This window comes from Poeciliopsis prolifica, unplaced genomic scaffold (assembly GCF_027474105.1).
Source record: "Poeciliopsis prolifica strain line A6 unplaced genomic scaffold, Auburn_PproV2 SCAFFOLD012, whole genome shotgun sequence".
NCBI lineage: Eukaryota > Metazoa > Chordata > Actinopteri > Cyprinodontiformes > Poeciliidae > Poeciliopsis > Poeciliopsis prolifica.
In genome coordinates, this window is record NW_026562387.1 from 6,906,479 (window position 1) to 6,927,436 (window position 20,958).

Below are 20,958 nucleotides of genomic sequence, written 5' to 3' on the forward strand. Positions count from 1 at the left end.
ACACTCAAGGCAGGTTTTACATGATACACATTATATTTTCAACCAGTGTTACAAAAATGTCTTTTTCAGAATTTATCTCAGTTGTGGGCAAATTTCAATTGCTTGTATAGGGGGACATTCTAGACATATAACTGCATAAGATGTAGATACTTGGACTGTGAACCCTCTTAAAAATTACTTTGTTGTAGGTAATAAACTTATTCAAAATACTGAATAAGATTCAGTATATTTGTTCAGTCTTGGCAGTACCATTCTATTCTGCTTAGAATAAAATTCTTGTCTGAAATGCCTGTAAAATTGCAGCAGTCATTATGCATTAGTACTACAATTTGTGCAAAACACAAATGTTTATTCTTACAATGCACAGTAAAAAGTTGAACTTTTTTTCCCCATTATGTGCCATTTAGACAAATGAATTATGCTAAGTTAAACTGGCAGTCCTCTAAATTGACTTATTGAACACTTGGTGAGGCCAGGGGGGGCCATTTTGCTTGTCTCAAAATGAATGATTATGATGAATGCTGATTAAGACCAGAAGCTGATTAGACATAAGAGCTCTTTAGCGCTTAAATTTTCACTTTAGTACTGAGCCAGTGCTCAATTTTTGTTGCAGTCAAGACTACTTTGTGTGCAGCAGATGTTGGCTGGAAATTGAAATGTGGTCTCTGATCCTCTTAGGTATATATTTTCCCACAGAGCGCATGCTGATTGTTGTATTGCATCACTGTTAGTCATGTGATGAATTGTCATGTACAAGCAACAGTTGAACATTGCTATGCGATGATCCAGCCTATTGGCATTACGTAGTGAATGTAATGTTTTACATATATATATATATTCATATAGGTTGATCACTTAGAGATCCTGCACACATATCATGAGCACAGCATATTCTCACAGGGTTTAGACAAGCTCTTGTAAGCCTTCTCTCTTTCGGTCATGCATTTATACCCCCTAAAACCACAAACTACCAAAACACCCCTCCGCCCACACATACACACACACACACACCCACACACATGCATCGTGCTCTCCTCTATGGCATGTAGTAGCTACATAGTACAACGATCTCCTGTGAGTCTCCTCTGGACACAAGCACGCAACTGTTAGGTTTGTGTTTGCATGCGTGATGAAGCAAAAAAATGTGACCAAAATCATTTGTTTATCTAAGCGCTTCTAACACAAGCATCTCTGTCTCAAATTTGACAGGAAATGTAGCTTTTTTCCTTTAAACCAAAGGCAGAATGACTGATTATGTAAGCGATATTAGACACTCTTGGCGTTATTGTTTAATCAGTGAGTGAGGCCAACAGAGAACCTAAGAGTAACACTCACATTCAAGGCTAAACAAAACATCTATTGGCAGCTCTAATTCAGAAAAAATTCAATTGTCCACAAGATGTAATTAACTAACCTCATTCAGCTGGAAAGGGTCTTTAATTAAGTCTTCTTTTGATGAATGGAAAGAAAAAAAAAAACTGTGCGAAGTACAACGTGACTGAAACAACTTCATTTATTGGTATCACATTCCACAAATTATCCGGAAGCTAACACAAAATATGTTTTAATAATAAATAGAACATTTAATAGAAACGTAATTAGAGGACAGTACCCCAAAGTGAAACTGAGAAAAGAATTCAATCCTTCTAGAAGAGGCACTCATGCTTGCACACTCTTAGATTTGGTCCAGCACATAAAATCATTCCAAATGAGAGACTGAGGCAAAAAAGGAACTGCAGACGGATCGTAAATGCTAATGACTGCTGGAATGTGGCTTACAGACATTGCAAGAAGTGATGAAAGCTGTGAAAACAGTCCCAGTTTTGTCCTGGAATAATAATAATAATAATAATAATAATAATAATAATAATAATAATAATAATAAATACATACATATTTTTTCTCATTTAAAGTCTAGAACATAATTTTTCACGAGCTAATGTGTATCATGTTTAGAAATGTTAAATAACCGCTTTACAACAAAAATAATTAGCTTGAAAGATCAAAAAAGAAATGGATGCTATCTCACTTGACAAAGTACTGTCACACTGCTGTGGTAGTTTTTACTTTCTCTCATCCCCATCCGCATTTAAGGAAGTGTTGGTTTGTTTGCAGTGGGTGTGAATGAGGTGCTTTCACACACTATCAGCCACTTATAATGGATAGCTGCTTGCTGCTTGGGAAGGACCTGAGTTAGAGGAGCAGGTAGAAGAATCATTCACTGTAACTAGTCAGCAGTGGGGAAATGACAAAAATTAGTAATTTTTGTCATTTCTTTTTTTTTTTTTTTAACCAAAAATGCATCGATAGATAGATAGATAGATAGATAGATAGATAGATAGATAGATAGATAGATAGATAGATAGATAGATAGATAGATAGATAGATAGATAGATAGATAGATAGATAGATAGATAAAAAAACAATCAGTAATAAAATTTGTAGCATTTCACTTTTACTGTATATATGGTGATATCAATCTTACCTAATATTGCAGTTTTATTAATCTAGGTCTAATTTGTTCTACAGTGCTTATTCATACCTCTTGAATTTAAGCATATTTGCCTTAATGTTAAGCTGTTAACAGCTAAACTATTACAAGAGGTACTTGTAATAGAAGTTCTTTTGCAATAAAAGATGTATATTACCAACATATTCAAACATACTCATAACTTTTCTCCAGACTTTGACATACATAAGTATGTTACAGTAGGCAAGCTGAGTCTCTCTCTGTCAGGCATTTTGCCTGAAAACAAAAGCTAGATCTGCTGACTACACTCCTACTTAGCTCCTGACATTGTTCTAGAGAAAATCTAGAAGCTATGAAGTTGAATCCATCTCAAGCCTGCGCATGAAGTTCGCAGGTTTTATCATCCCATCCTGGATCGCCCTGCAAAAGACACATTTGAAGTATGTTAACTATTTTTCAGGCAAAGTCTCCCACATTCACCAGACACAAACATATTAAATAAATAAATAAATGAGTTATCTCTCACCACAAAGCAGCTAGATATGCTCAACACCATCAGAAGACAACACGAATCATGTTTTCCCTTTTCCTTACCCTTAGAACTGTTACACAACAGCAACACACAAGAACACTAACAGGGGTTCTTTGTGTCCGTTTTCTCTCCTCTTGCCTGTTACACACTGTTCTGCAACTTTCCCTGATTCTCCGGAGACGTGATCTTATAGGCAAAGCTTCGAAAAACAAAAAGAAACAATAAAAATGGTGCAATAAGGTCCGCCCTGCAGCAGAGATTCCTGCAGGGATGACATATTTGCAATGACATCATATTCTTTCCATGTTTCAACACCTTTAAAACAATGGGGCTTACAGGACCGAAGCTGTAAACGTGACCATTGTTTCCCGAAGATGAATCCTGAAAACAGAAGTGAGTTGTCCAGACTGAAAATTAGGTATATACATAGGGAAACTTAAGGATATGAAAACAGATGTTCAGTTGATAGCATCCTGGGGGCGGAAGGTACCAGAACACCAAAAGGTCAGTAAATACAGGAATACATATTCATGTTAAAACAACAAATTCATGGGGTATTGCTTTGAGTGAATTATTCATGAATAATAATACTTTACCAAAGGAATCAACAAGGACAGGCTTTACCTGACAAGGTGGGTCTCTTCAAGAATGCATTGGCTTTTGTTTGAAAAAAAAAAAAAAAAAAAAAAAAAAACTGATATTACTTTGACCCTGTAAGTTTAGTTTTGTTTATACCAGGAGAAGAAATATCAAATATGAAAGTCTCTCAACCAGGGTAAATGATCACTTCCTTGATTATTGAAACACCAATTTCCTCTGTTATTCATATGCCTTAGAGTCAAAGTGCTACAATATGCACTATCGACTTCCTGAGCAACAAAATGAACCTATAGGTCCCAGTAGAAGTGAATCATACTCTTTCTAGGAACAGAGTTATAGCTTCATTGAATTAGCAGTGAATAGCTTCTCTGCATTGTTGTATATAGAAAACAGCAATTTTCAAGTTCAAGTCTTTATTTTTTTATATTTTTTATTTATTTAGTTATTTTACAAATTAGTATTAATATATATTGTTACATGTTCTGGAGTATAGCCTTAGTTATCTACAGTCATACCTCTTGAATTTTCCACATTTTTGTTTTTTTGTAAATTAAGGGACAATTTAATGTGATATACCATCACCACATAGCACATAATTGCAAAGTCTAAGGATGTCTTTTGTGTGTCTCTGTTTTGCCCTGTGACCTTTCCAGATTTTACCCCAACTCTCACCCTATTAGCTTTCTTTATAGACAATGGATCGATGGCATTTTCTTCCATATTATAATTATGCATTTGTTTGAGTGAATGCTTGTTCAAAACAATGTTGTTGTACTTGTTGTTGTTGACAATCTGAATAATGTTTGAGAGGCATGAATACATTTACATGACATTACATACATTTTTATGTAATGCAGCTCAATTTCCTTTATGACATTAACTCATTCAAGAAATTTCTTTGATAACATTTTTGTATCTGTATGTTTTATACAATAAAAGTATTTTGCAAACAGAGTGGCTTTCTGGGCAGATTCCAAAGAATTGAATTTTTTATTGTCAAGACACTGCCAGACTATTTCTCTGGGGGTCATCTTGGACATGACTGTTTTAAGACCTGACAACATTCCTTCTGTGTTGTGTCACATGGGTGGAGAGACCGCTGTTATTAAGTTATCGGTCGTTCTATCTGCCCTTCAGTCCCCTCGAATTGATCACAGCTGCAGCCCTGCAAGAGGCAGTGTTCGGTGCATGTGTAAGAACGGAGGATGCTTTCAGAAGAAAACAGTCTCAGTTTGCCACATGAGAACGCGTCTTCAGAATATGCTTTCGCTGTGAGTGTCTTGCATGACAGCCCAAAGGTGAACAAAACACAAGCCTCTGAACTTAGCTGGAAATTGTGCTGTGATGCTAATCTCTTCCTCTTCTTCGTTTGCTCAGGAAGAATGAATACCCAAGATAAAAGGCAAGTAATGGTGATAGGTTGCGTGGATGATAAATGAACTTAGGCTAATCCAGGCAAAAGAAAACGAGGAATAAAACACAGGTGGTGAGGCAGTTGTGTACCTCTGTTCATGCTCAGAAAAAGCAATCACATTAGCCCTGACATTAGCTTCATACCAACATTTAGACAGAGTGAGTATTTCTAACAATTGATGGGACAAGTCAGAGTACTCATGGGTTCTTTTAATAATTCACCACAATGACTCCCTTCCTTTCTTCTGTTGTTTCTTTTAGTCTTCCATAGGCATTTTTGTGGCCGTAATCTTCCTCCTGGGGTAGAAGTTGGAAACTTGAACCATGCCGTTCTGCTTGTTACTGTCGGGCAGAGACACCAGCGCATTAAGGCAACACTGAGGATTTTCTCAATAGTGAATTTCACAATCTCACAACATCATCTGAGGCAAAGAGGAACTGGCTCAGCTCATAAACTGCCTGTGCTTCTTAGCCAATTGACACTGACTGTCACAAATGGTGGACCAAGCTGAACTGAAAGCAGTGTGTGTTTTCTGCACTGTCAACACTTCACAGAAAAAAACATACCAGCATCACTCTCTCAGCATTTTTAAGTCAATGTGATGCTTTTTTTTTTTTTTTTTTTTGTCATCTTGTGTTTATTTCAGCATACATGTCATCAATTCACACACAATTCAACATAAAAGCAAAGTAAATTCACATTTTATACGTATTTGGATATGATGTGGTAAAATTTTAATAATTTAATGCATTATGTGAAATCATTGGAGGGCCGTAGAGTCATCCAAGAGCACAACAGCCCAGGGCTTCTCATTTCATCTTATTGCTGAACTGAGAAGATTCAATGTGATAAGTTTAAATGTACTCATCAGAAACATGGATGTCCTATTAACTTGGTATTTTCTTGCCAGAGTAAAGTTCAGTGATTTTTAAATGGAAGTGCAAGTCAGTGTCAGATATTTTAGGATTAATTAAAATTATCATTATTTCTTGGGGTATTAACTCAACTTTTAAAAACAATCTCTATCATTCAACCATGTTGGTATTTGATTTGGTGGAAGTTGAAGAAATTCGAGAAAGTCTTCCTTCAGTATTTCATCTACTTTGCATCCAATTCAATTCCGGACTAGAGACAATTTCCGAAGAGTTAAACAGCATACTCCTAAGTCTTAAAATCCATTTAAGTTGTTTGCTGCTTTAAATGCCATAAATTGTCATTTTAATTATAAACATGTAAATGTAAAAGAAAAACCTACACTGTTGGCATCAGGTTCTGGAGGAACTTCTCAGTGTAGTCCTCTGGTTCGTCTGCATCTAGATGAGCCAGGTAGGTGTAGAGATGGGAGAAGGTATTGAATGGGATCCTCGAAGGGCCACCCTCCTCATCAGTTGTCAGGATCTCACAGGCGTGCTTCATAGAGCTTACTAGAGACTGGGAAACGCCAACGATGGAAGCACAGACAAAAGAGTTCCATGCACAATAAGAAAAAATAAATTGTCAAGAAAATTAATATGCATTCAGCTTTGAAAAGCAATTACATGCCACATGTTTTGTGTGTAAAGAAATAGATAAGAGCCCAATGATATAAAATAAATAAATAAATGAACTGGTGTGGATCGAGACTGCCCTCATGTGGTTTAAGTGCTCAACAGACTTGAATGCATCTATTCCAAACCTACACAGTACTTTCCTAATTCCTGGTTGTTGTTGTTTTTTTGTTTTTTTTTTATCTTTCTTTTACAGATACAAAGATATCTATATGGTGAAATAAATTATCTTTGATCTGCCTCCAGTGCTGTTTTTCCTTGGTCCAAAAACAATTGGCTTAACTGGAGAAAATTGATTCATGTTAATGAAAGAGGCTTATGAAATTCTTCTGTCAGTGGCCTGCAAAGCCAAAAATAAAAGAGCCTGGACCAAAGATCTCTGAGTCTGGTTTGTTCCACTAGATGCTCAGACAAGTAGATGGACAAACACAACAACTCCTAAAGTTCTCCTCCTGTGCTTAACATTCAGATTAAGTGGTAAGAAGCAGTATTAGAAATTAGATTTTGCCTTATATTAGACCTCACCCCTCCAAGAGCACTGCAGCCCAGGGCAAAAAACTCCATCCAGTTGATTTTTGAATCAAAGTTGCCCAACGACAGCAGAGCCTCCAGTTGTTCCACTGGAAGACATATAGCCTTCCATTTCAGCTGCAGTTCCTCTTTGCTGCAAGTTTCCTTTGGAGACAACTGTGACAGGGTGGGGAAAGAAGAGAAATGCAAATATGTAGGTGAAAACTGTAAGTGCGTGCATCCTTATTGTAATATTCTAAACAATAATACAACACTGCTCTTAGTTGACATGTCTAATTGAAAAGTTAGCATAAGTGAAATCTCAACATAGACGGAAAGAGGGATTTCATGAAAGCTAACTGCAAAGAAGGAAAAAAATAATTTAACAATGATATATAACAACAACAGTTTTGAGCAAACTCTTCCTACCTGCTTATGGAGGATCTTCAGTAGACCTGGAGTCAGTCCAGTGTCAGTCTTCTGAGTGGCAACATTCAACTCCAGCCTCTCCTTTACTGGAAGACACTCCCCTTTGGCCAATGCATGGAAGTATCTGGGATGTAGTTATGGTATGTAATAACCACACATTAAATTGATATAGAGTGTAACAGTGTGAAAATGAGCATGTGCACATCAACCAACTTAATCATATTTCATATTATTAAGCTGGATGAATAGAGGAGTTGTCATGTCTTGTACATGATATTTCACCCTGTTTGATCTTTATCTTATTTCAACAATATTTTGATATGAATTTACAGGCAGGGTGACTTTTAGTATCTCTCAAAGGAGGCCGAGCTTTGTTTTACCTCAATTATTATTATTATTTTTTTCACAAAGGAAATTTGTAACATGTTGCTCAATTTAAGGTTTTTACACAATAGTAGGCAGGAGAATCCTAAGGGAAGAGAAACAAACATCCTGTATGATTCGAATTCAGCCAGTTTGTTCAATTGTTTTCTCTCTCTTTTTTTTTCTTTACTTTGTTAAGAGAAGGCATTTAGTTTAACCACAGAAACTGCATGGATGCCCCTGGGAGCTAATTACAGCCTGTCAGTAGTAAGGGAGAGAAATGCACAGGTGAAAGGTAGCTGGGAGACACTTCTCGTGATTTATTTTACAGAATAAATAAACCACAGCAAAGTCACACACGTCTGTCCATCACCCCAAACGATGTTGATGACATTTAACACTTACGCCGAACACCACTGCAGCAGATCTTTGGGCTGTGTTCGGATAGCTGCCTTGGTGAAGCTTTTGAGGATGTCCGGTAGCTCGGGAGGGATGTTGATTTGTTGGGCACAGTAGAATGTGTCTGGAAGAGGCATGCCTAAGAGGCATTGCAATTCAGTCAAGTTAGCAGACAAACATAAACCAATAGAAGACAACATGATGACATTTGCTTGACTTTGTGCCCATACTCGTGGAAGCATGGCTAATTTTGGTAGGCACAGTGATGTCAACAACGGTACGTCATAGCATCAAGTAAAAAGTTTGACTGTAAGCTAAAGCTACCCGAATCTATCCAATTAAAAGAAAAATAGTAACAGGAAAAATATTACATTTAAGAGAGAAATAATATAGGTTTTTGATCAGTTATTTGCTCAATTCATTTCGGCTTATTTTTTTTTTACACATAGACGTTTTATTATTTTTAGTTCTTCCAGCTGATTGAAACGTTGACTAAAAAATGTCAAGATACCGACCTGGAGATTTACGGCTGTGGACAAAGACTAAAGAAGAAAAACAACAAATGAAGAAATGTTTTAATTAAAGGCGAGCAGTGAGGTTAAAACGCAGCTGTCTCAAACACACAATATTGTAGTATGTTTGTCGCCTAGCAACGGAGTTCTTCTTCTTCAGAGGTATGGCGTAAAGAATGTTGTCATATCGCCCTCTATCTTCCTGTGAAAAAATAGCACCCTGGAAACTATTTTCTGGTACAGTTGCAAAGGTCTCTCACATTCCTTTATTAATAAATAAATATAACAAAATTACCTAGACATATTAAATGCTAATGCTAATCTAATTTATTAAGCAATATTGTAATTGAGCTCAAAATCTATATTTGAGATCTACACTTTTAATCTTTTGGGATGTGTTGGAAAATAGATTGAATGAAAACTATTATGTCCTGCCCCATTAATGTACACCTCGTAATCAAAAGGAAAGCCATCTGCAAATTATCTTAGAAATAAATTCTGCAGAAACTCATCTGTGGCAGCCAGAAATTCAACAGGCAAACATTTTTATTATTAAACTGCATCTCAAAAATACAGATCTCAAGAAACAAGAATACAACTACAATTATTTGGTAATAACCAAATAGACACGGACAAAAAGAGACATAGTTTTTAACCCAACGCTCAACGGAAGCATGATAGCTGAGTGACAGGCAGATTTACACATTCACACGATCACTATCAGATCACATACAAACTTTATCTAGAACATGTATAAACCGAGGAAGCTGAATATGCTTGAGAAACTGTCAAAATAAAAGTAACATTTCATAGGCCCATTGAGGACAAGGAACACAGTATTTTTCCCCTCAGTCTTACAATACATTGGTGAAGACGCAAAGAAAAATTCTGTCTATGAGAAATGATCAAACTAGAATGGATCTGAGCAAAAACAGATTTTGTGGACAAGACATCAGAAAACCCACAAGACGTTTGTGTTCTTAATTTTTTTTTCTTTTTTTCTGAATGTCGTAGTTTCCTTCACTTGATAAAAAAATAAAATGGCATCTTCCTAAAGACACATTGGACAGTCTGGGACCTAAACTCTAGGATCAAATGATCACCGACATTGGTAGACTCCAGCTACACTGTTCCCTTTTCCCTTTAGCTCTCGATTTTTTATTTTTTTTTAACTCCTCTTTGGACGCAACTTGAGGGAAGTCAATTGCACAGCAGTTCTGTTCTGAAAGAGTATTTGATGCAAAGAAAACTACAGTTCATTAGAAAGCACAAAACATGTTAATCTTATACAATAATCAGACAAAACGAGAAATCTCAAAATAACTGAGCAATTTGTTGATGAACCAACTGTTTTTGCCTTAGCCTTTCCCAAAGCATTGTTACACCACAGACAAGAGTGAGAAACAAACTGTTAGATGAAATTCTAATGGGCATAATCATGCTTCATCTCGCCATCTGACACTGTGCTGATGGGATTTGTTGCCTCTTTGCTCACATCAGCTATGGCATAATAACAGAGTAATGATAAACAAAACAGGACAAATTTTGTACCTTAGGCCTGGGTGTCAAAGGTACAAAAAGACAGAATGCACAGGATTCTTTCTTTCCAGGTTGAACTAACATAACTCAAAAATAGTCTGTTACATGATAGAATCTTCTCCCTCAAACCAATGTTCCTTGTTTTTTAAGGTAACAATTTAGCTTAGCACTGTTTCTATGCTTTTACGGAGGCCAAGCTGTTCTTTGCTACAAGCCACTAGTTGGTCAATTGCTGTATTATTCTTTTCTTAATCTGTTTCTATCTTTTCCCCCTTTTATTCCCAGCGGGGGGCTTCTTCAGCTGGAGAGCTGGGGTTGCGCCAAAGGCACTGCCTGGCTGGTTCGAAACACCAAACGTCAGCCCAGCAGACTGGTTGATGCCAGGGTTGCTGAAGTTGAAGCCGGAGCTGCTGGTGCTACCAAAACCTAGGGATGCAAGAGGGTCAGACAAAAAGATGATGTAGGAGGTTTCACATAAATATTTTAGGACACGTAAAAGGTCGGACAATTTTTGATGAGTGCTTTTTATATACAGAGTTCAACCTCTGAATTTAAAACGAACAATATTAGAGATTTAGGTCTACATGCAAAGGAAACATTATGTCGAGAAAAAAGTTGTGAAGCTTGCTGAAACATGTTTTACTTCAATTACTAAAGAACAGAAAATATAATAAAAAATAAATTAAAAACAAGACAGGCTGTACTTTTATTAGATACTGTCTTTATTAAAGCTTGATTACTGGGGCATGTGTAATGCAGATTTCCATTACACATTACCTGCACTCAGACTGCCCCCTGCAGGCTTATTGGTGGAGGAGAATCCAAAAGAAGACCCACCAGTTCCAACGCCACCAAACCCTGGTCCACCTCCAAAACCTGTGGGAGAAAACAAGGCAGTTAGTCCGAGGTAGATGTGCAGCCTGCACTGAGAACAAACAATGAGCAGTCTCAGGAGTGTACACAGACAAGCATAAGCAAAAAAAAAACAAAAAAAAAAGAAGAAACCTCAGCTGAATCATTAAGCATAATGTACATCTCAGCGTTTAATTACAGATTACAAAGCAATGTGCTGCAGTGCATTGTGAACTGAAGACAAAAGGGAGATGATATGGTCAAGTTTCACAAAATACTCTCCTAACAAGACGAAACACCAACACTGTGCGCTCAAACCACCTGCTCCCAAACTCTTAAGGGATTTGTCTGTAATTTGCAAGAAAACGTTTAATGACAGATTCCGTTCGCAGAATGACAAATTAGCAACACATTTAAGCCAAACCCCTCCATTTTGTTGTTGATTTTTTTAAAACCGATTCGCAAAAACAACGCAGTTTGTCAAGTGTTCCTGTGGTGTGAACGCACATAAAGAGCAGGAGGGAATAAGATTCTGAGCCTGAGCAAGTCAGGCCCGGCTCCCTCTCTCTCAAGCACACACAAGAAATTTTATAGTAAAACAAAAAAACAGACAAAAAAACATTTGGCATTTGGGAAATTATAGACTATGCAACATAATGGGGATAATAAAGGGGAGTATATATAACTCATAACAGGCAGAGGTACTACCTCCAAGTGTAGAAGAGCCCAAACTAGTGCCTACTGCTGAGGCAAAGGGGTTTCCAAAACCTGCCCCCAAAGGTGCCTGGGTGCCTAAGGTACAAAAAGACAGGATTTGTTTTACTTTTATAAATATGCCTTTCGAGTGCAAGTTCAAAACCAAACAGCAAAACTTTCAGCCATCATACTGAATCCCCCCCCCCCTAAAATCCTCCATTAAAAAAAATGCCTTTGACTTTTTAAATATAGCAGAAAAGCAATCTGGATCTTATTTTTTTTAGGTCTAACCTGTTTCAACTGACTTTCACAGATTAGGTTTTTTTTATCTAGGCAGCAGGTTTGAAACCAACAGAGAATTACAATTATCTTTTACTCTTAAACTCGAGGTGCATCAAAGCGCATGGTGTTGGTTGACGTGCTTATCGGTGGAAAAATTATAATCCTTAGTTTTTCTGCATTCAATAAGCTGGGAAAAGAAACTGATCAATGATGAAGGGAACAATATATCCATTTCATTGTTTGGCCTATTGATTGGTGTAGAAATTAGTTCTGCAAAGCCTGAACAAACTCATTGAATATATGCATATACAATATTGTAATAATAGATTTAGCTTTTTTTCCCTTTAAAACAAAAGCTATAATAGCCATTTTTTTACAGTTCATAAGGAGAAATATGATCAATAAGAAAATTAAAGGTCTTTTACTATTCTACTATTGATATGATTATAAATATAAAAAAATTCCACTTTTTCAAAATGCTACAGCTCCTTATAAATGAGGAAAAAAAACATAACTAGACAGATTGCTAGTTCTTTCACTCAGAAACTTGTCCTTTTTTCCTTTTTATGCAGTTGTTTCTTTCTGTACTGCCCGGTTAGCCTCCACTGCTAAAACAACTTCAGTCAAAAAGAAACAAGGACAAACGTTTCTTTGTTTAAAAACTGATTTATTGTCAATTTAAATGCAATTCCACTTACATAAACACAAACATTTAGGAACAGAATTGGCTATTGTTTGCTAACTGCTACTGCATTTGACAAGTTTCCAAATCTTCAAGATTTCTGAGAGTGAATGAACTAGCATACGCCCCTCCTAACAAAATACACCACACAATTATTGTATATAGTTTATAAAGGCACACCATATTATATATTAAAGTATTGTTATTAACAGGCATTGGATATATAGGTTCAAACATACCATTACAAGAACTAGAGATTACGATAAAACAATTGGCATTTGTGATTTAGCTTCAGTGTAAATTGGTCAAAAAGAAGAGAAAAAAAAAAAAACTGTGGAAATGAATGTACAATGTTCTTTAAATTCCTGGAAATGTCGACAAGTATAATTTTGATGTTTGAAGCTCTAATAAATAAAAAAAAAACCCTACATGTGATTGTTTCAGGCCAAAATGTTGGCAATAAAGAATAGAAACACAAAGATAAAATAGAGAGTAAATTTAAACATAAAAAAAAAATGAGGCTCAGTTTTCTGCACTGTCGTGCCAAACCTGAAGAAAAAGGAAAACTGAGAGGAGTTTGTCATTAATTAAGCAGATCAAGAACAGAAAAAAAAAAATCTGATAGTCAAAAAAATAAAGAACTTCACATTTTTCCCCTTTATCACAAAAAATAAAATAAAAATAAAGGGGGTTAGATGGGATAACACCTGCCTTACCAATAACATTCAAAACAATAACAGCATTCAAATAGAGAACTGTCAGACACTCAATATAAGAAATAAGGCCAGTAAATATCCAGTTAAAAGTCCAAACACCTTATGAAAGATTGGTTTGTGTTCTGTATTTTCAGTGTTATTATGCCAACTAAGACTATGGAAGACCCAGTGTTAAATGTTAATGGAAGAATACATAAAAATGAATAGAAGCTAATATTTTAGCAATCTGACTTCACAAATGGTTAGGTTTTATAAATAAGGAATGAAATATTCAAAGTTTTTTTTCTTGATGCAAAGCGACCACTGAGAAACAGAGTGGTTCACTCACCGCTATAACTAGCAGCAACATTAATGCAATTGTGTTCATTGGCTTAAAAAGAGTAGTTGTTTTTCTTACTATTATGCTCACCAGGTCAAAGAAACTGTAACCTTCCATGGCACAATGAAACATGGCAATATGTAAATGTGAATAAACAATGAGACCTCCCTGATCTCTCTGTTTCATTTTGGCACCAATCGTAGATCACTGGTAGTTGTGGACCAGCGTGAGCAGCAAATACTTTCTTCTAACAACTAAAGAAACATAAATACGATCTCACTTGACTCGGAACCAGCTGAAACTAACAAAGTGATCAGTCCAGGAAAGTGAGAATTATTCTTAGGAGGTAATCCTATGTTTTAAAAAAACAATACACCTGACAGCTTTCAGTGAAGTGAAAGTAATTTTATAATGGACCAGCCCTGTTAAGCTGACAGTAGCCCTTAGGTGAAGCAGCTTTTATCAAGTAACAGTGGTATGGCCTCCATGCGAGCAACCCAACCAAATGGATTAAACTGAGACAAAGAGCATCTTTGTGACTGTTGAGTAGGATTTCCAGTTTAGGCAATTAATTGGTTCGTATTCTAGTCCTGAGTCTTTTTGGCCTGTTTCCCCTTCCGTCCCAAAAGATACGAGTCTAAACAATACCAGGTCAACACAATCATTGGGACACTGTCAAGTATTTAGGTAAAACGATATTTTAGAGGTAAGTGCCAGCCAGCAGCATATTTAGTGTTGCGTCTGCATCTTTCAATGTTATTCGTAGCTCGCACTAAATTAAGCACATGAAAACAGATGACATAAATAGTTTAATAAATATGATGTGTAATTAGGACTAGATTAAAGATTTTTGTTCAGAGAAAAGATAAAGGCTAAAGTCTATCATTGAAAAAAGGTAAACCTCTCACAAATATGCAACAACTTTAAGTGAAAAACAATCAGGAGAGCATTTAAAACTGCAAGCATCCCCTATTGGGCAGCAAGAACATACAAGGTTGCATTCATCTTGTTAATCTGTATCAATTTAGCTGTACATCAAAAGAGCAAAAAATGACTGGAAGCAGGCAACAAGGTGACTTTTTACTCCTAACACACAACTGGATCACACACGTCTTCTATTGTTGCACGTCTTCTTTGACTAAATAGTGAAAAAACAGCGGCTTCCTCCTTGGCACATATGATCAAATGTGATTGGATTGTTAATACAATTTATACTAAAATTTAAAGTGAGGCTTATTGTGATTTATAAACAGTCCAAGACCAGCTGAAGATTTTTTCGAAAAAGAAAACAGAAGTTCTGCCATTTGTGACATTAGTTCAACTTTCAAAACTCTACCAAACTTTAGCCTTACAAATCTACAGACTATGTTAAATTATTATACATCAGAAGCCCTGATATGCATGTTTATGCTCATCAGATGTCACTTTTAACATCCCAGATATGACTGCACATATAATAGATGATTGTTATTTGACTTGTATTTTTTTTTCTAAAAAAGCTAAAATAAATACTTGGGGATAAGACAAACGGCTGATTTGTTGGGATACTGCAAAGGATTATTAAATCAGCATTATTAATTAGTCTGGTCATGTTGTACCAAAACAACTGCTATATTTGTTTGAAATATTTGATTAAAAACAACATGTAATTAGGAACCTTTAAGGAACATTTCTGTATTATCCATCAAAAGTGAGCTAAGGACACTAGTCATAAGGAGCCAGGTTTCTCTGAACGGGGCATTTTAAGATATATATTTTTAAGATTTTCCTTTTCAAAACAGCATCAGAGCCAAGTTGTCCACTCTGCTTAAAATTTCTACTTTGCGTGTAAGAAAGCTTGTACCTTGATCAACCAGAGAACCCCCACCTTGTAAGAAAATGTTGGATGAAAAAAGTTAAATTTTAATATACAAACAAAACAACAATTTAACTAATTAAACGTAGATCTACAGCTTTGCGCGGTATTTCAATAGCTCAGTCGACAAGTTCATTTGTAATCTAAATATAAATAACAGCAAATTTGTGATCCAAACCCCACCTCATAACATTCACTCGTCAGGCTCCTTTGGATTGTTTGAATAAAAGAGGATCCCTAATGATTTAGAAACTGGAATATTTTGTTGTAGGCCTAAAAAAAATACTACAGGGTCTGGTGTTTGTTGTGCACAAGTATTACACTTCCTTACTTTACATTTTGTAAGGTGCAAAAAATAAGTGTCTATAAACCACAAAGTGTGTTTGAACTAGCGACAGGCTAATAAGGCAGCACAAAGGTTTCCTGTCAGAACTGTGCAGATTTTTGTTAGCCATTTCATGCTCCCTTTTCTTTAATAGTCATATTTTAGAACCAGCTACATATGTTTTAAGTCCAGTTATTTTAAAATAATTCTGCCTGCCATATTTTGAATGTTTTGCTCCCAAAATGTAGTAAATATAAAAAACACAATCATCCCGTCTGCAACTCTCTAAGACTTAACAGTCTCCTTTGCCTCATTGAATATCTTAAACAAGGTGAAGATGAGGAGAATTTTCTAAAACTTGAAGGCAGTCAGACCTGGAGTTGGCTGCTGTTGCTGGGTCAACGTGGCTGCCATAGCAACAGCTGCAGCATTGGGTACACTGGAGAATGGGGCAGGTCCGGTTGTGACTTGTGGCGTGCTCTGCCATTTCCTGTTGGAGGCTCGTTTGGACTCAAAGATGTCAGTGGAGTCTTCGAGGAAGGCTCTCCGGTAAGAAAGGTACTGATGTTTCAAGATCTATTGTGGAGAATAATAATAGGGAAAAAAAAATGACTTGCAGACGGCAAATCTAAATGATCAAAATTTCTTAAAATTCACAAACATTTTGGAAAAAAAAAACATAATAGACAAAAAAATATTTTTTTTTTATTGTTGGGTCTTTTTGGAAGAAATTCAGACATTACAAAAGAAGAAAAAACTGACCTTAACATTTTCATGGACAGACTGAAGCTGAGCAGCTTGTGCAACAAACGTTTGGTACAACTTCTGCATGGCCAGAGTCAGATCTGTAAATGGGAAACAGACAAAAAAACAAACAAACAAAAAACATTATAATCACTCATCCATTTTCTATTCACCCTTTCCCTAAGGGGATCAGGAGATGCTGGTGCCTATCTCCAGCTGTGTTCCGGGCGAGAGGCGGGGTACACCCTGGACAGGTCACCAGTCTGTTGCAGGGCAACACAGAAACAAACGGGACAAACAACCATGCACACACACTCACACCTAGGGAGAATTTGAAAAGACCAATTAACCTGACAGTCATGTTTTTGGACTGTGGGATCACATTTTATGTCAATTACTCAATAGTAACTGAAAGCAAACACATTTAAAATAACAATGCTGTCCAGATTCCATTCTTGCCTTGAGGGGTGATGTGTGAGCCATTGCTCTGAGTGGTCAAGTGGTTCTCCAGTTCCTCTATCTGCTGCCGGAACTGTTGCAACTGCACCTCAAATTGGTCCACCAGGCTACGAAAATAACTTTAACAGGAAAAACAACAGGTGAGACCCGCCGCAACAGAGGAATGAGTTTCTGCTTGTCATTTGGTAGTCAAATGCTCTGGCATTTGACAACTTCACATAATTTTAGAATGTACAATTCATAAATGTTGGTGATACAGAGATTAATTTGCTTACGGCCGTGCTCTGGATTTACTTAATAACTCACTCTGACGGAGCTGTGTTTTCATGCTGAAGTCCAGGGGGCGTCTTTTGTGTTCGCAGGGCTATGTCTGCATTTTTAAGCTCCTAACAAACAAAATAAGAACAGTCAACAGAGTGCAGATCAGTTGCATCATAACTCTGCCCTCGCCATCCACAGTGGAATATGCAACATTTACTAGAAAATGTTGAATTGGCATCAGAGCATAAATGAACCTTCATTTCCATCAGATTTGAAGGAAATCTGAAGGAAAGCAGTTTCTTTAAAAGCAGTACAACTTTTCCTTAGTTTTTTTTTTTTTTCTCCTTTTACCTGTGCTGTCTCCAACTTGAGTTTGTCAATAGCCAGAGCTTGGCGCTGCAGACCGCTGGCGCAGACTGAGAGAAGTTGTTTGAGGCTCTTGATGTCATCTTGGACTTTAGAAATAGTCTTTGATGACATTCTGCTTATGTCTTCCTGAACTTGCTTCTGCTCTTTCACAAATTTTCTGTTGAAGTAAATAAAGAGCTGACATTTAGAAATCACTTGAAAATGAGAAATCAACATTTAAACATTTTGTTGATGTTCCTCCATATATCAAGTACTTACTGAAAATTTTCAACATCTTGGCAAATGAATGGTGGCAAGTTCTCATCTTTTAAAGCCTTGCTGTCCCTAAGAAAAGAATCAAAAAATTTTTAATAGATGTTAATTAAGTAAACATCATCATGACAAATGGCTGTGGAGTGCCTTTTTTATATTTAAAAATGCTTTACCATCAAGCAAAAATATATTTATTTAACACAATTAGTTAAGTAGGACATACTGTGCATTGGTTCCAGATGAGGTGTCACTCTTATTCTCAGAGGAAGTGCTGAAGTCAACTCCACCCAGACCAATACTTGGGGCAGGAGCAACTGATGCTGCTGTAGATGTAGCCAATAGTGACCCCAATGTAAGCCCAGTTCCTCCTCCAAGAGTCTGACCCAAACCTGGAAAACCAAATTTAGAGCAATTTAGAGCGTTGAACATTATGAAACACATTTAAATGTATCGTCAGTCATTATGTCGTCTAAACCAACAAAAACATTTACAGGCTTAGACACTCTCAGCCCACCTGAGGTTCCAGTGCTGGAGAAGAGACCAGCGCCTAGGGATGGCACCGTTGAGGCTGCCGAGGAGATTGTCGTACCACCAAGACCAAGGGTGAACCCTGTGGCTGCAGGCTGCTGTGGAGCCGTCGATGTCAAGATGGAGCCAAAACTTAAACCCGCCCCAGTAGTGGAGGAGGTAGTGGTGGTGAGCGAAAAAGGAGTTGCAGATGCAGTGGGCTTGTTGAAGGCCAAACTAAAGCCAGTGGCTGCAGATGAAGTGGCAGGGGCGCCTAAAAGACCGTTTAAATGAAGAGCGGAAAGACAAAAAATATCAAACTTAAAAAGGCTCTAAGCTTAATGATAAATCAAACTTTTTTTTTTTTTTTGCATACATACCTAATGTAAGACCTGTGGCAGCTGCAGAAGATGCTAAAACAATACAATTCCAATTACGGTTATTACATGATAGATAACTTTCAAAACAATTATGTCAAGAAGTTTTTGTAATTTTCTTACTTGAGGCAGGTGTGTTGAAAGTGAAACCTCCTGCAGGTTTCTGAGCAAAAAGAAGACCAAGAGATGGGGTGCTACTTGTAGAAGCAGGGGTGGCAGCTGCTGTTCCCAGAGCAGTCCCAAACGAAAGGCCACCCGTATTGGCTGCAGGTGCACTAAAAAAAATCATAACTTTAGTCAATAACAATTTTCCTTGAATAATAATAATAAAAAACAGAATCTGATAAAAAAACAAAGTCTGTAAACTGCACATTAATTAACCATTCTGTGCAAAAAATTAAACATTCTTAGAGCAACCTTTGAAAATAGTTTAAACAAATTAGTGTTGGGTAAAATATAAAAATTAGGAACAGTCTTAATGACGAGCTTTCGTCATTATATAAGAACTGTCGTTATTATACAGATGCATCAATGTAGTTTTGCACATAAGTAGTAGCACAACCAAGAAACCTGAAACTACCACAAAAAAGAAGAGGTAATTTATTATATCATAGCTAATCTCGTGCTAAGCAGAGTTCTGGAGTATAATATACTTTGGACTTACAATAAAAAGTAACGCACGCTTTCTTCAAAGTAAAAATTAAACAATGCTAACGTTAGCCACGTCGGCTATTTAATGTATGTATTACCTTGTGACGCCACCAAATGTGAATCCTCCACCCGTGTTGGTGGAGCCCGGATTCCCACCGCCAAAGTTAAAACCAGACATTTTGCGATAAAAGGTAAACAACTTGCATTAATAAGCCGTAGGCGAGAGAGCTCAAGCGTTGACGGTTAGCAAGCGTCAGTTAGCTCGCATGCCCGCGTGAGAGCAAAATAAGCGGTTTTATCTTTGCTCAAAACATTATAAAATGAGAATATCTTATCTTCCCAATGACTCAGAAGCTATTTCACTACTGACTAGTGATGTTTTACTCCATACGGTATTATTCTTACACTCAAAAAAGCTATAAATATCGTACTTTCCGCATGGTATTACTTTTTCTATTGCCCGCCTGGTATTTCCCGAATGCAAGTGCATTTTGGGTAATTTTTTTCTTTTTGGAAACTACATTGCCCATCGTTCCCACTTTGCTTCCGGTTAAAGATTTTACATGTGTACATGCGCAGAGTGCCACCGTTGGTGCAGTCACGACAAATCTTATTCCGACATAGTTTTCCACATAAAAATAAAACTAGTTTTTATTTGGCTTTTTATAACGTTAAAATGATTTATCAAGAAAGCACATTTAAGCAATTCACTAATAGATAGGGTTGGTGGAATTAAACGAAATTATACACAAAGTTTGCAGTAATTGTCTCAAGAGCTGTTTAATATTGGCCATTGAGTTTTTGTAAATCTTAGAAATTGGTTGTTTTATTATTATTATTATTATTATTATTATTATTATTATTATTATTATTATTATTATTCTGTAGAATATTGATAAGAAGAGAACTATTGAGGAAACAAGTAAACAAATAAATACATAAAATAGTTTTATAATTTTACACAAAAATTTAAAATTGTAATCTAGTAGTCCGTTTCTGAAACTGAGATACTATCAACATAAGGATAATATCTCAATGCAATACAATCTAATTATATTGAGTTTGTATCTCGTCAGTATGAAGAAATAACTATTTTAGTGAGATAACTTTTTCTATTTATTTTTCATCAAAGTGGCAGAAACAGGATTCCATAAGCAGAAAATAATGTTCTATTTGGTGTTTTTTTTTTTTTGTAAATGAAAAAAAAAATAGTGTTCACGTTAATATCAGTATTACTTATCGAAGCAACTAAACAACGCATCATTTTTCTGCCAATTGCGGATAATTGACAAATAA

At 36.4% G+C, this 20,958-nt stretch overlaps 2 protein-coding genes across 5 annotated transcripts; both read right to left on the bottom strand.

Annotated features, from left to right (window-relative positions):
* Positions 1–5,210: 5,210 nt before the first annotated feature.
* On the bottom strand, positions 5,211–8,916 carry ropn1l (rhophilin associated tail protein 1-like). The gene is made up of 6 exons (XM_055037228.1): positions 8,780–8,916; positions 8,271–8,403; positions 7,503–7,626; positions 7,089–7,250; positions 6,272–6,447; positions 5,211–5,357 (listed from the first exon to the last, which is right to left on the bottom strand). Exons 2-6 carry the CDS (start codon positions 8,399–8,401, stop codon positions 5,273–5,275), a joined length of 678 nt encoding a protein of 225 aa, XP_054893203.1. The 5' UTR covers positions 8,402–8,403; positions 8,780–8,916; the 3' UTR covers positions 5,211–5,272.
* A 388-nt stretch (positions 8,917–9,304) lies between these two features.
* Positions 9,305–20,147, bottom strand: nup58 (nucleoporin 58). Of its 4 annotated transcripts, none has more exons than XM_055037219.1 (14): positions 19,761–20,147; positions 19,135–19,286; positions 19,015–19,047; positions 18,642–18,908; positions 18,351–18,516; positions 18,134–18,199; positions 17,858–18,032; positions 17,552–17,631; positions 17,246–17,364; positions 16,805–16,887; positions 16,417–16,618; positions 11,876–11,959; positions 11,153–11,191; positions 9,305–10,741 (listed from the first exon to the last, which is right to left on the bottom strand). In XM_055037219.1, exons 1-14 carry the CDS (start codon positions 19,838–19,840, stop codon positions 10,575–10,577), a joined length of 1,713 nt encoding a protein of 570 aa, XP_054893194.1. In that variant the 5' UTR covers positions 19,841–20,147; the 3' UTR covers positions 9,305–10,574. The 4 variants fall into 4 exon arrangements, with proteins under 4 accessions (XP_054893194.1, XP_054893193.1, XP_054893196.1 ...); XM_055037218.1 differs by having other exon boundaries at positions 11,093–11,191; XM_055037221.1 differs by lacking the exon at positions 11,876–11,959.
* Between the last annotated feature and the right edge of the window lie 811 nt (positions 20,148–20,958).